Source organism: Typha angustifolia, chromosome 2 (genome assembly GCF_048772165.1).
Source record: "Typha angustifolia cultivar Huaian chromosome 2, ASM4877216v1, whole genome shotgun sequence".
Taxonomy (NCBI): domain Eukaryota; kingdom Viridiplantae; phylum Streptophyta; class Magnoliopsida; order Poales; family Typhaceae; genus Typha; species Typha angustifolia.
In genome coordinates this window covers 9769524-9785302 of record NC_133240.1, presented here as the reverse complement: position 1 = coordinate 9785302, position 15779 = coordinate 9769524, and the positions used below count along the sequence as shown (strand labels likewise).

General features: G+C 38.3%; 2 protein-coding genes and 1 long non-coding RNA gene across 4 annotated transcripts; 1 reads left to right on the top strand and 2 right to left on the bottom strand.

Moving 5' to 3' along the window:
* The first annotated feature begins 981 nt into the window (after positions 1-981).
* LOC140769628 (uncharacterized) lies at positions 982-4921 on the top strand. Its single transcript, XM_073110414.1, has 2 exons — positions 982-2881; positions 4332-4921. Exons 1-2 carry the CDS (start codon positions 1328-1330, stop codon positions 4713-4715), a joined length of 1938 nt encoding a protein of 645 aa, XP_072966515.1. The 5' UTR covers positions 982-1327; the 3' UTR covers positions 4716-4921.
* An 82-nt stretch (positions 4922-5003) lies between these two features.
* On the bottom strand, positions 5004-6059 carry LOC140769634 (uncharacterized). Its single transcript, XR_012105936.1, has 2 exons — positions 5830-6059; positions 5004-5463 (listed from the first exon to the last, which is right to left on the bottom strand). It is a non-coding gene; the product is annotated as an uncharacterized lncRNA (long non-coding RNA).
* A 1551-nt stretch (positions 6060-7610) lies between these two features.
* LOC140777441 (phosphate transporter PHO1-2) lies at positions 7611-13931 on the bottom strand. 2 transcript variants are annotated; one of them, XM_073121554.1, is made up of 15 exons: positions 13586-13931; positions 13207-13260; positions 12844-13102; positions 12366-12726; positions 12168-12216; positions 11513-11587; positions 10692-10821; positions 10443-10563; positions 9665-9914; positions 9197-9301; positions 9052-9096; positions 8785-8937; positions 8388-8669; positions 8181-8317; positions 7611-8088 (listed from the first exon to the last, which is right to left on the bottom strand). In XM_073121554.1, the coding sequence occupies exons 1-15, from the start codon at positions 13829-13831 to the stop codon at positions 7998-8000; spliced, it is 2358 nt and encodes a 785-aa protein (XP_072977655.1). In that variant the 5' UTR covers positions 13832-13931; the 3' UTR covers positions 7611-7997. The 2 variants fall into 2 exon arrangements, with proteins under 2 accessions (XP_072977655.1, XP_072977665.1); XM_073121564.1 differs by having other exon boundaries at positions 12366-12723; positions 13586-13929.
* Positions 13932-15779: the final 1848 nt, after the last annotated feature.

The window sequence follows — 15779 nt, the reverse complement described above, 5'->3', positions numbered from 1 at the left end:
ACTTATCCTATCTACTTTAAACTTAGATTTTTTTTTTAATAATTCCCACTATATTTGTTAGATGTTGAAATAGTATTTATTTGTTTTTTGAATTGCCCCTTGGGATGGGTTCTCTCTGAATTTCTTTCTATTGGAAGAAATTTGATGAATAATTCTATTAAATATTATTATTATTATTATTAATGATATTAAATATTTTATAAAAATATCATTCTGTTAGTTAAAACTGACCTTAAATTAAAAAGAATATTATTTTATTACTTATAAATTTTAATATTATATGATGTCATAGTATAATACAAACAGAGGTATGTAAAAAAAAGGTCGTGATAAATATTCTATACACTTACATTCAGTATTTTATTTATGGTAGAAAATATCAATACCAATTGTAAATTGGTATGGATTGATAATAAACATTTAAAATATATAAGGTAAACACTAGTATGGATTTATTTATTTTAACTAAATTACCAGAGTAATTAGTAATTAGCCATGCAACGTGAAAAATTATATAAAAAGATACTACTTATTAAATAATGTAATTCAAATGTAACATTGAATAACTATGATAATTATACCTTATCATAGTTTGTCCTATGTATAGTTTGTATACTGCCAATTTATTGGTCTTCTTTGGCAACTTGTGGAGAAGATAAATAAAATAGTTTTTTATCACGTTATTAACTTTAAAAGACAAAGACCAGCAAATTATATTATATAAGCTCGCATCAAAATATTAATAACTAAAAAACCAAAAGATAGTTAAATTAAATTTCGTTTATATATATTTTTTTTAACCTAAAGTTGAAAATTCAAATTCAATCTAAGATGAGTTGATCAGAACATCAGACGGGCGTCACGCAAGGAGATGGCGTTTAGGTAATTATTGGGTGATGTGAGGTCGGGGATATACTCTCGCACTAGGAAAAGTACTGTGCGATAATAACACAAGCAAAGGAGTGGAGAGAGAGAGAAGGGTTGTACGCGGAGCTGCGTCTTGACTGTGGCCGATCTCCTTTTACCTCTCTTCCTCTCTCTCTCTCTCTCTCTCTCTCCTCTTCGATTCTTCTTATCTGTCTCTCTTTTTTATTTTATCTTTCTTAGATCTAAGACTTTAATACGAGCGATCCACGCTACCAAATCTAGAAATCGATTTCGATCTTGGTTAAGATTGAAGCAATTAAGATTCTCCAAGCTTTTCTGCTCCTTTCCCCATAGATTTCAGCTCCAGAGATGGGATTTCTTTCACGGGCTTGTAAACCCTAGATTTTAGATCGATCTAGAGAGAGAGACAGAGAGGGGGGGAAGGAGAGGGATTTGGATCATGGAGGACTTCTCCAAGTACTCCCATAGCCCGGTCCACCTTGCTGTGGCCCGGCGTGATCATGGCGGCCTCCGCCGTATCGTCTCTGCCCTTCCCCGACTACCCAAGGCCGGTGAGGTTACGACGGAAGAGGAATCCCTCGCTGGAGAGGTCACCGCCGACGAGGTATCCACCGTCATTGACCGGCGAGACGTCCCCGGCCGCGAGACGCCCCTCCACCTCGCCGTCCGCCTCCGCGACCTCGTCGCCGTCGAGCTCCTCATGGCCGCCGGAGCGGACTGGTCGCTGCAGAACGAGCACGGCTGGTCGGCGCTCCAGGAAGCCGTGTGCGCCCGCGAGGATGCGATCGCGATGGTCATCGCCCGCCACTACCAGCCCTTGGCGTGGGCCAAGTGGTGTCGCCGCCTTCCTCGGATTGTCGCCTCCGTAGCTCGCATCCGTGACTTCTACATGGAGATCTCCTTCCACTTCGAGAGCTCCGTCATCCCCTTCATCGGCCGCATTGCACCTTCAGACACCTACCGCATCTGGAAGCGCGGGGCCAATTTGCGAGCGGACATGACCCTAGCAGGATTCGATGGATTTCGCATCCAGCGCTCGGAGCAAACCTTCCTTTTTCTTGGGGAGGGCACATCGGAGGAGGTGGCCGGGCGGGCATTGCCTCCGGGTTCGCTGATTGTGCTCGCACATAAGGAGAAGGAAATCACAAATGCCCTCGAGGGGGCAGGGGCAAAGCCTACAGAGGCGGAGGTTGCTCATGAGGTGGCATTGATGTCACAGACTAATATGTACCGACCAGGGATTGACGTAACGCAAGCGGAGCTTATGCCACATTTGAATTGGAGGCGGCAGGAGAGGACTGAGATGGTTGGTAATTGGAAGGCGAAGGTGTATGACATGCTTCATGTGATGGTGAGCGTGAAGTCGAGGAGGGTGCCCGGTGCGATGACCGATGAGGAGCTTTTCGCAGTGGACAACGATGGGAAGATGGCAAATGGAGGGGAGCTGGATGATGTCTTGACGACAGAGGAGAGGATGCAGCTGGATTCAGCACTCCGGATGGGCAATTCGGAGGGTCTGGATGAGTCTGATGGGAATGGTGAGGGTATCGAGAGCACTGCAAATTCAGATGCCAATGGTGCTGCCAAAGAGAGGAAGAGCTGGTTTGGTTGGAGTAATAAGAGGACTTCTAAGAATGGTGAGGGTGAAGATGACGAGGATCCCAAAAACCCAAAGAAATTGTCAAAGCTGGCTCAGGAGAATGGGAATCAGAAAACTGAGTCTGCAAAGGAGGAATTGGGAGATGCGAAGAAGGGAAAGGAAAAGACTATTAAGAAGAACAAGAAGAAAAGTGGATCAGCGACCGAATCAAATAAGCATGAAAGTGAGTACAAGAAGGGATTGAGACCAGTTTTATGGTTGACACCTGATTTCCCATTGCAAACGGATGAGCTTCTTCCTTTGCTTGACGTCTTAGCAAACAAGGTCAAGGCTGTGAGGAGGCTTAGGGAACTTTTGACCACCAAATTGCCCCAAGGCACATTTCCTGTCAAGGTAACCCATGCATTATTCTACTAGCAGTCCTTTGTGATTCTACTACGATCATGTTATTCTGATTGATGCATTTCATAAGTACCTCATTTGTTAGGACAAAGTTCCCATTCGTAGATCCAAGTGTTTCTTACCCCTGTTATCAGTAATTTGATACTGGTATGATTTGATCAAAGTGGTTCTAGTTTGTTATAGTTTAAGAAATTTCAACTTCTAAGAAATTCATTGAAGTTTGATACATTTGATTTATTTAGTGGTTTCTCTGAAGTGACTTCCATAGCAGTAGTTGTGTATTAGAACTAAGTAAAAGTTATTGTCCATAATGCTTGCCCATCATTGTTCACTGTCCGTGTTTAACTCATGTAATGGTCCGCAAATAAAACATACTTGCTTACACTTCAAATGTACTTCAGGTTCACTTTGAAATTACTAGGAATTTAGCGATGTAGGCAACAAGATTTGCTCATTTTCCTTTCCTTCCTCATAAGCATGACTTGAAGATTCCTTTTCAATTTTCTCTCTGCTACAATTTGGACTATACATCCTTTTTTGGACCACTCAGCCAAATTTCTGGTTCCTATCAACTAAATTGTAATGATTGGTGAACTGGCTTGTGAGTGAGTGTAAGTTGCAGCCTCGCTAACTTTATATCCTAAATTCAGCTCTAGTGAGGCACGCTCCTAATCTCTCTACCTTTCTTCTGCAAATCTGCGATCCTCCTCTACTTTTTTGTTGGAGAATCTGATAAATCCTATTCCTCTTTTAACTTAAGAATGTGTGATGCACTTAGCTGATCAGGGGAAGTAATATCTAATGGATCTCATTAATATGTACTATACTTTAGACTTTTAGTAAACTAAGATGAAAACCATAGTTCCTTTTTATCAATCTTTTGTTCTAAAAGTTTGGTTGAGATTTGGGTCAATCCAGAATTACATGGAAGTAAACATTCTTGTTCCTATGCATGAGATAAGAGACTTGTGGATGTTTGCAATATCTCTTCTAATCTGGAATCCTAGGAAGAAGAGAACTTCTCGGTACAACTTTAGCCAGATGGAAATGGAATATCCTTCTTAGCGGGATTCCTGGGAAGGAGAGAACTTCTCAAAACCTGACACCTTCAGCCAGGTGGAAATGGAATATCTTTCTAATATGGATTCCTGGGAAGGGGAGAACTTTTCAAAACCTGACACCTTCAGCCAGGTGGAAATGGAATGTTTTCTAGTGCAGTCTGGGTGAGGTTGATAGAAAAAGCTATAATTAAGCGTTCATTTAGTCCTTACAGTAGCAGCTCAGCAGTAAACAGATTCTTATCTTATAATAACAAATTCCTTCTTTCTCTTTGGCTTATTTTCTCTAAGGGATAATACTAAATAGAAGGATTAAGAAATCCACAAAAGGTATGACTTTCATTACCGTCTATTTCACTGAATAATATCTGTCTTCTTTTCAGGTAGCCATCCCTGTTGTTCCAACAATCAGAGTCCTTGTGACTTTCACGAAATTTGAAGAGCTGCAACCATCAGATGAATTTGCTACCCCACTTTCAAGTCCAACTCATTTTCAGGATAGCAAAGCCAAAGATACTGAAGCAACAAACTCATGGTATTCATGGGTTAGGGGAAGTCGGGGTGCACAGTCCAGTGACAGCAGCGATGATCGAAGCTGGAAAGATGAAATTGATCCTTTTAATATACCTTCTGACTACACCTGGGTTGACGCCAACGAGAAGAAGCGCCGGATGAAGGCCAAGAAGGTCAAGAGCAAGCGCAACACTCCTAAGAGGCAGACCTCAAGAACATCGGAAAACCCGCAAATGGATGGTCTCGAAGAGTAGATGAGCCGAGACGATGGTAACCCTAATATGGATTTGTAACTGTAGGGGAAAGATGTGTTTTGACACGGGATTGATAAGTATTAGCAGTGCATGCGCTTGTCCACCTTCATTGATCATTACATCATGTTGTTGTTCCCCCACTTATTTGTAATTCATTTTTTTTCTTAAGTATGTTGGAAGATATCAGTCTTCGTTAGTTGTTTCTATTTGAGGTTTCTTTTCCCACTTGTATGAATGCAATATTCTGTATCCAAAAAAAAAAAATCTCTTCCTTATTTGCTCTTACTCTTTTAAGCACTCAGCTTCGTAAAGTCTTCCTTGACGGTATCTAAAATTCACATCGTAGTCAAGCACAGTGCTAAACTCCATAGTAGCAGGAGAATAGTACGAACCAGTACAAATTTGATTGCCACACTGCGGTCGTTATTTTGATCTAAGAGCCAAGAGAGACCGCCCAAATCACCACACACTAATATACATATATATATAGGCTTAACCCTATGTTAATTAAGGCAAGGCCAAGGCTCATTTATTTCTTCATTTTATCATCAGTTGGCAAGAACTTGGATCTTCATGCCTGCAGAGCAATGCCCAGGAATGCTACAGATGTAGTAGTTGGCCCCTTTCTTCAACGTAAACTTGTCGTTGCCGGTCGTCGCCGCCTTGGACGAAGCCGGCGCCCTACAGCTCCTGTAACCCGCCGCGTTTACCGGCACAACGTTGTGAAGCCCGGCCTGGTAGCTGAACACTATGGCAATTGGAGATAACAATAAGAATAAGAAAGCTTCAGCAAAACAAATGAAGATTTTAAGTAGGAATTAATATAAACTATAGTCTTATACGCCTTTGTTTTTCTTTTTCTTTTAGGTATATAATCAGAATGCTTGTTTATGAAGTTTAAGGGCGGGGTATTTTCCTTATAAAATTTAAAAGGAATATGGTTATAATATTTCTTATATGAGATACTCGGATGTGGGTACTTTTCAAATACATCCCCAGCAAGGGGTAGTCGATTCTTAAATTTGAAAAAGGAGGTGCTTATTTGCAATAAACTTAAAACGTATATATATATATATATATAGAGAGAGAGAGAGAGAGAGAGAGAGAGAGAGACCGAGGGTATCCCCGGCGGCAAAATTCTTCCCGCCGGACCAACTGTCGTACGATGCAGCAAATCCCCAGCCCTGTGAGTCTCCAACTACGTGGGTCTCAGCTCGAGCACGGAAAAGGATTAGAAACAACGCTAGGACTAGGAACTTAGTGCAACTGCCTCTTCCCATGCCCATACCCATATTCTATGCTTTATGAACACAAAGAGAAATCTAGTCTAAAGTTTGGGCTCTCTCTTTGCTATATCTCACAAGAATAACTCTTCCCATTTTATAGCAGATAGGAGTGGAGCAATCCATGTCGAATTGTTTATTTATTCACGGTTCCTACTTAATGTTATCCTACTTTATTGGGATAACTGATCTCTTTAATTCCTCCATGGTGGCAAATTTTTTTCTAATCCTCATTAATTGTTAATTAGAAGAATAAATTAACCACGCGTGACATGTCAAAAGTTCATATCGTCGTGCTTTTTAATTTGGGCAAAAATATTGAACAAAGATTAGCCCACCGATGAGCACCCAAGGAGATTGGCATGCCATAAAATTAATTAGTAATCTCCACATGACATGCACTTTGATCTCTAGATGCTAATATTATAATTTACACCTTATACTTTTTATTATTTTAAACTCAACTTTATTATTTAAAAAGAAATTAGAATGACGAGGTTTAAAGAGTGAAATGAAAAATTTTCTTAAAGTTGGGGAGTTGTGGTGGGAAACTACATGTTTAGAATTGATATGGAGGGATAATTGCGTTGCTCGTAGATACCAATTAATTAAGAAAATGATGCATTGGATGGTGCAAATCTACGTCAAATCCGCTTTAGAAAAAAAAGAAAAATACAAAGTAGTCCTTCTCCTAAAGTGTATTTGAATCTAATTAGATTAGCTCATAAGCTCAATTCTATTGGTTTAATATGCATCACTTCCCTTGTGCCATTCATCTCTTAAAAAAAACATATTAAAATTGATTTGACAGCCTATCAGCAGCTGCCTTAGTGCTCCTGAACGTATAGTGAATCTTTTGTTTCTTCAAGTAATTTCTAGGAATAATTATACTTAGATCAGATCTTGTTCATTTTCATATAAATCCTCTTATTTATTTTTTATGTTACATTTAATTTTTAATTATAATAAAATCTCTAGAATATCTTTCATGAGTTATCTGTTATATTTTTCTATTAAAAAAAAACGTATTAATGTTACTGTTATTTTAGGAGAAAGAAAGCGAAGTTAAGAGTAAATTAAAACTGTGAATAGGGTGAAAGATTTTTTTATAGTTTAGAAGTCAGTGTGTACCAGAAAGAAAGAAAGTAGACAGAGGGTGCATAGAAAAATGAATAATAGTTTAAAAAAAGTGCAATTATCCCTAACTTAACAGGAGGGAGACCTCCAATAGGAATATATGATGTTTGGGTGGCATTTAATAAATTATATTGGAGTACATTAAAATTTTATTCCAAACCCTACCATGTACTAAGTTTTCTTGATCCTTTTTCTTCTCTCGCTTGCACTGTCTTGAGTGGCGCTTTCCCCTCTGCCCTCCCTTAGTTCTAGTCCGGTGTGTCTTTTCCATGCTTATACGTCGCACTTTCTCTTCTTCTTTTTTTCCCCCTCTGTTTCTTCTCTAGCACTGGCACGAGAGTCAGCCTCTCCGATCTCCGATGAGGTGTGGAGTTAGTTAAACCCAGTGACTCCATGACATCTAAAAATTAATGGGTCTACCAAATAAATTTGATGACTTTTGCTAAGATAAATCTTTGTTGAAACACTGATAATATTACCAGGTGAATCAATAAGTCTGACTTCTAGTCAGAATTAAGTTCCTTTAATTCAAAAGTTACACTCTACAAATGGTTACAACTTCCAAATTCTCACTGCTTCTCCCAATCAATTACATACAGCATTATCAATATTCAACCTGGTAATATCAACAGAGTACGCATCAATCTTGTCAAATTGAAGATCGGAGAGTTCTTGCCAGGATATTACTTCTGAGACCTTTTCCGGGTCACATGAATTATCCTTATTTCATCGGCTCAATCTCCAGTTTCCGAGTCCTGCACCGGGGAACATCGGTTTCGTGTCCCCTGGATTCATAAATCAGCATCAACTCATGGAGGCTCTAAGCTATGATACGTTTAATGGGCATGCAATTAATTTCCTCTCATCCATCTGATTCCATCTCGCGGAAAGGCAATGGAACAGTCTTCACTGCTCTGAATTTGCCCGCATTGTTCAGTTGCTCATTCTCCAACCTTCATGTCATTTGATACAATTTGACAACAAACATTAATCTTATGTCATTAAAATAATTCATAATATATATATATATAGAAGAATTAATCACCTGTAAAAATTCCAATGGCCACGTCTAATTATCTCCAATGAAGCTAACAAGAAGTCGACTAACCTATGGTCAACCTGACCCAGGTTGAGCCTCATCACACTTTCCACCCATGCAAGTCTAAGAACAAAGTTTAAACCCTGCATAATTAACCCAGTTAATTGTGTTGCTTATCTTAATTAGCACAAAATTAATGTTTATGTAGTCTACCATGGAGACATAGTAGATGGACTTGTTCTTTAGGATGAGTTCATCTCTGAGCCAAGCATTTTTAGACCTCAAGTCCATAAGTCCCCAATCCTGCACAAAGTCCCAGTATAGTTGATAGAAGGTTGCAGCTGTAGAAGAGATTATAACAGCAGCAAGCCACAGGGTGTTAGGTTCCGCTGCATATTTCCATCTGACTGCGGCCGCCAGCATGGCGGATACATATTTACCGGCGTTTGCCAGGTGTTTGTTGTCATAACCTTCCTCAATATATCTCCTAACACACTTGGAAATGTATGCATATATAGCAAGTATCAGATGTCTATGTTTTTAGAGTAACATCTACTAATCTTATGCCTCTAGTATTAGTATTAAATGAGATCGTAAGATTAGGAGTTACCTGCATGGCTCTCCAGTAGTATGGCATGAATGAGATGACATAAGCCAATAGCTTGTATTGTTTGCTATGTGTGCAAGTCTCATATGGGTCAGTTTGGAATATTCCAGCCATGAAGTAGCATGCTGTGAATTCCATGTGCCTTAGAAATGGAATCTGTGTCATAGAGTCATTAAATTAGGAACAGAACATCCATGTAAGGAGAACTACACTAATTTTGGGTTTAAGCTACTTAAGCTTATCATATTGCATGGTTGAATTAGGGCTCACCTGGCTGGTTAATTGGTCAGCCATGAAGAAATCCACCATCAAGACCTGCAATGCATCTTTGATACTCGTTTAATTGTCATGTAAAAATGTCGTTGGGGGTAAGTAATTAACTATATGATAAAAATAAGGAATATTTGATGATTACTCTGTAAAGAGGTGAGAATACAATGTTGCGGATGACTCGCAGAAAGCAATACCGTGTCGACCGATAGAATATGTTGAATGGACAAATCAGTAATCCTGTGAAAGTCTGAAAGATAACAGAGAGTTTAAAAAGAAAATCTAAAAAAAATTGAAGTTTAAATTTAAGCTCATAGTATTGACTGAATAGAGAAAGTGTCGTCCCTCTCGGAAATTATATTAAAATACTTAAGGTGCCCCTTTTCTCATTTAATCTTAGAGGTTTTATGGACATTAAATATGTATAATTAAACTAATTAAGCATACTAATGATATGGTGTTTTTAAGATAATAAGTATAAAATGCAAGACCGAATGACAAATACTGGTAAGGTGTACTGATAATAAGAGAAAAATATAGGACATAATTTATAAAATTTCATAATTTTGACAAACATTGTACTGTACAAATTAATTTTGGTTGGATTTGTTACCAGTAAGAGGATTCCAGGCAAAGCATCGAGATGGTGCGAGGAGACATTGGTTGACCTCAGAAGGAGGTGGATCACCATGGCCCCCACAACAGTGGTCATGAAAGAGGCACAGATGAGGAAGGCATCCCTGTGCTTTAGAGCTGTGTTTGGTTTGAACTCAAATATGAAATTGTGGTTAATTCTGGTGCTTCTCCATGCGATTAAGTTGCATCCATACAGAAATATATGCAGACTGAGAAGAGCAAACATGCTGCAAAAGAGACAAGTAATTAAAATTAAAGTGATCTATATTGCTTTTGCCATTTTACATACTTCATTAACAGAGTTATTGGCTGTTTGATCCCTAAATAATTGCATAAATTAATTAGAAACTAATTAAATTTCCCAACGAATCTTCTCAGTGGATAGTGAGGAATGGAACACTAGTAAAAAGAGGTGCCTATCTTTATTTATTTGATTGAGATAGTGGGCGCTGCAAGAGATTATGGAAAACAAGGACAGGAGCATATATACATATAATTAATCAACAACAATTAGTGGGTGCCACATCAATCATTTGAATATTTGATGAGAATGACATGGTCATAGAAGAAATGGTAGCCGTGTCAGACTTTTGTATTTTTCAAGACCTCTCCTTTGCTGGCTAGACTTGCCTTCAGCAATTGTTCTAACTTTTAAGGAAACCAAAGATAGAAGAACACTTAATAATCATAGTAATTAATTGCTAAAGTGATAGAATCACGGAATTAAACAAATTAAAGTTGGACATAGTGGTTACCTGAAAATAGGGTAAACAGTTTCCACGTAGCCGGATTTGGAGGTGGAAGAGAAGATGCCACAGAAGTGAGCTAAGATGGCGTACACACTAAACAAAGTAACGAAGCTGCCTGTGAAAAGACCTGCAACAGAAAGAAAGCTCCACATTAATTAATCATGGGAAAAGAAAAAGAAAAAGAAAAACTCCGATTCCTAGTTTTGAAAGAAATTATTGATTATGGGGAATATTATTATTAGGATGGTAATTTACCGACAAAGAAGGTGATCATATGTGACTCCTTAGGCTGTTGAGGTTTTAGATATTTCATTGCTTTCTTCTTGTCATGGCCCGTAAAGTGCTCCGTGAAAATGGATTCCACCTCGTCCCCAAGCCTCACCACCTGTTCAATTATATCTTCTTCTTTATATTTATCTCAATTTAAGAAACAAAAGAAATTAACCATGACGTGTACCTAAGCATACATCCACTCTTATAGTAATGCATCTAAAGACGCTACATCGATGGTGCTAATGAGAAACGATCATATACGCAAACGAGCCTTGTATCTTTCCCCTTTTAATTCTCAAGATTAAGACCATGTGTCTTGGCATCTCCTTAAATTAACTGGATGTCAATATTGGCATTTGAAAATGATATGGCATGGGTCTCATAAACCAAAAGCTGATTATAATATAGGGCTCTGTTCTGTACGTACATATATAGTTTTTGTAAATACATAAGACTAAACGCCGCTAATTTCTCTATGAGTAAATACATTTGATCGTGTGGCGGGACTTAAGGAATGGTGCCCTTGTAATAAAAGAGTATATTCTTACGTTATTCTGTTTGCTTTCCTAGCAACCCGTCAGCTTACCAAGAATAGGAATCAACTTTCAATATATATGATATTTTACGTGGACGGTGGATGGTGCTGGTACACACGCATTTAGTATGGGACTATGGGGCCATGCACATAATGAGGCTCATCATCACTGTAGAGTAGTACTACAAGAAAAGACATGTGTGTGTGTGTGTATATATATATATATATATATAGTAGAGAAGCAAGAGAAGAGGATGGTTGGTTTTACCTTGTCTGAGCTTATGAAGTGCGATCTCTTCACTTTCTTTAAGAATGATGTCGAAGCTTGCTGTTGGTTGGATACCTTCACATCAAAAAATATATATCCAATTTGAGTTTGAATAGAGCTAGATATAAGGCACGAATAAGTGTATATATATAAATATATTTATATATATATCCTGTATCTCTCTCTTCCTTTGTTAGGCTTATTTCAGTTTCTATACAACTTTATAACAAACAAAACGAAAGACCTCCAGAGTCATGTGAGGGTAGTCCTGCTTTTCTTTGTGGGGCCCACATGTCATTTACGACAGGTGTTCGATGTTGATTTGTGGGCTACGGCGTTCTTTGTGCTGCTCATGACAGGACTAATTTTGGTAGGGTTCTGCGTAAATACTAGTGGAGATGTTATCTAAACTGTTACAGATCCCATTCGAGCAGTCCGAATAATTCGGCCTTTCCAAAGCGGATGTCATTAGGGACTTTAATTCGGTTATTCAGAGCTATACATAGGGGGAGGGGGGGGGCCTTGGGGTTGGAACCTTACCCGACTTGTGATTTGATTCTGCTACCAACAAGATAATATATTCTTTTATGCCTCCAAGTTAGTGGGAACTCGAATAAACACGTTCCTAGTTATCTTAAAAAGAAATTGCTATCACCTTCTCGAATTTCTTCAGTATCTTCGTGAACGCCACCATGTTCAAGGAACTGCAACAAGTTATAGCAAGACGATCGACGTTAAATAAATAAATAATATGTGTGGACCAATTAATCATGGCAACCTTTGCATGAAGGGACTAAAAGACCAACTTACCCCACGTGCAAGGTGGATACGATGGTCTATTTAGAGTACAAACCTATAAGTCTTGAGTAAGCCAAGCCCTCGGTAAAGCTCGATGAACGCTCCGCGAATCATCTTCTCCGCACACTGTATCTTTTTCCGGCTGATGTAATCTCCACCGCCGCCCGATCCCTCCTTTCGTGATCCGTTGACGAGATCCTCCCAGATCATGGAGCTGACGGCTGAGATCGTCCGGCCAGGTGTCGTCGCGGGGATGTGTATCCTCATCGCCGCCATCTTCGGCTTTTCTCCTTTCTTCGCCTTGTTTCTTGCCGAGCCGATGAAGCTGACCCCGTTCTTCTCCAGCACCGCGATCACCTCATCGGCCACTGGTGTGCCCTCTGACTCTGCCTCTTCTGTCTCCTCCATGCTTTCTGCTATCACATCTCAATGAAATCATTTGACAGAACTATATATATATATATATATATATATATATATTATGTGATCAGTTCATATATGAGCCTCGGTAGATATATATACGATCAGCTCACCAGAGAGGGATGAGTCGGAGCTGAGCCGAGATAGGAGACTCGCAGGGGACGCAGGAGAGGCAAGGGAAGGAGGGGACAGAGAGCGACGGTGGTGCTGACGGCGGCGGTGGTGGTCGTGGAAGATCTGCTTCACTTTTGAGAGGATTTGAAGCTGCTTGATTAGAGCTTCGCCTCGCTCCAAGAAATCACTCTCCTTAGTAGTGTAGAAGTTATTCACCTTCTCAAGCTCTTCACTTAATTTCTCCATAAATGACTTCACCTATATATATATATATATATATATAAACATCACGAAAGTTTTATTTCTAATAATTATTTCCCCAATTAATATATATATATATATATATATACACACTTAATTACCTCATCGTCTCTTAACCGGACAAATACCAATTCGTGCAATTTCTCTTCATCAGTCTGCAACACCAAATTAATAAATAAAAATCTTAATCTAAAAATTGGATGCATTAAATGGACGGTCTAACTAAGTTAGTTAGCGTTATACAGGAGCAGACCAAAAAGTAGGATAAAGCGCTTAGATAAATTTTATTCTCACGATTGTTTCGTGATTACCAAAAAAAATAAAGAAAAAAAAAACGACACTCGCCTGAATTAAAGCGAAGGGATTTTTAGAAATCGATCCAAGAACAATGGAATCCACCCGAATCCAAAAAAAATTGATCGGTGAGAATAAATAATTGCTATCGGGGGATAGGCGATCGATCGGTCGATCTATCGGTACCTGGATCGGATGGTCGAGACTGGTGGAGAAGCGAGAGGTGAGGGCGGCGCGGATCGGATCGAGGAGGGAGAAGCCGAAGCGACGGCGAGATTGGTGACCGGAGAAGGGAATAGTAGTGGTGGTGGCGGAGGTGGAGATGTACAGCTTAATCTTCTTGATATGCTTCTTGAGCTGCCGGTAGTCGACGAAGGCATCCTTCCACTCCGGTATCAGCTGCGCTTCGAGCTCCCTCGAAAACTTCACCATTTCTGTTAGCTCTTTCTCTCTTTAGAAGCCAATGGCGTAATCTCGATATTTCTAGAGAGAGAGAGAGAGAGAGAGAGAGAAGAGAGGTGAGGTGAGGAGAGGGAAGAGTTGTAGTGAAGAGATTTTATAGAGACAGGGACAGGAAAGGGAGGAGATCGAGATAGAGGAAATTATAGGGGGTATATTGTAAAAAAAACAAGTGGAGTTTTCTTTTCTTTTAATTCTTCATCTCTTTTATTTACGGGAACTTTATTGTGCATAAATATACTAATTAATCCGGTAACCATGGGCAGGTCTAAGATCTTGGCAAATGTCGAAATGACGATTCTGCCCTCGTCAAGGGAATTGGCTAAGTGTAATTATTAGGCTTAATTAATCTTCTTAAGAAGAAAAATCCTCTTTGTTAGTTGTTGCAATGATATGAGAAGTTAATGGACACTAACTAAGTCTTCTCCTCATTGGATATATAAGATTAGTGGAGTGCAATCAACTGCAGGGTGATTATTTAACGCTAAAAGGCTATTAGATGAGTTCCAATTACTTGTTTAACCCAAACAAGCTACCTTATTGCATAACACGTGTGCTTTATCTCATCCATGCTTCAGATGTGAAGTGGGTCTGTTCATATTGCACTAATTAAGAGGAGTTATCCTGTTTAGCCTTTGTATATATTAAGAGGAGTTTCTCCTGATGTGCAATGCTGCACATTATTATTATTTTTAATTCCTTCCAACTTTTTTTCCTCTTTGAAAAATTTTCAACCAAAACACACTTGATTTTTATTTTCGTAAGAAATTTTGGGACAATTTATTGAGAAAGTCATCTTGATTTCGTGAGACCGTCATTGGAATAGTTTAATTACGTATCCATTTTCCCGTTAATAATATTAGGATCATTGGAACAATTATAACGTTGCTTTCATACTTAAATTACAATAGTGACAACTGTAATTTTTATTTCATAATTTATTAAAAAATTTCATCCTTATTATTTTGGTTTTATATTTTATCGACAAAATTACAACATATTATTTTAGTATCGTAGTTTATTGACAAAATTTGTCCATATTATTTTGGTTTCATAGTTTATTAAAAGAATTCGTCTTTGCTATTTTAGTTTCACAACTTATTGACCAAATTGCAACTTGTTATTTAGTTTCATAGTTCATTGATAAAATTTATGCTTGTTATTTGCAATTTAATTACCAAATGAAACATGTTTTGTGTGTTGTACACTTATAATCTTATTGACTGTTTGAAATTTTATATTCTTATAATTTGTGTATATAATTTGAATTAATCTAATGATAAAGACTAAAAAGAGAGATTTAAAGAATCTCACAGAAGATTAAAAAAACGTGAATCTATAAAAAAAAATGACGAAGTCAAACCCTTCTATCAAAGAGGAAGAGGAGCTGTGTGATTGAAGATTGATAAGACTATAAAGGGATCTGATTCTAAATGACGATGGGAAAAATACAAGGTCCTAAATATTACTTGAATGAATACAAGTGTATTCAAAGCCCAAAATACATGTTTAAAGCATTCATAGTCACCATCCATAGTCACCCATTGCAATTTTCTTTTATAATAGTAAGATCCTTCCTTTTAAGTTCATGAAGGTAGCTTTGCAACCATTTGCTCGTAGTTGCTATGAATATCTTCTATTGCATTTCATTTAACATGATAATTTTATGATAACCTACTAAAATTCTAAATTTTTTTTCTACATGTCAACTTGAATATGTATATTTTAATACTCTTCAACACCTGCTTACGAACTTCATCACGTATGAATAAACTTGTATAATATTATGAGGATTACATACATGATAATCAAACTCACTATCACGTATATACTGTCTATTTATGTCAAAACACTGATTAGCAGGATGACTGAGATGAAAGGACCCTCCAAATTATTCGAATTAATATTACAAGGATTTCGA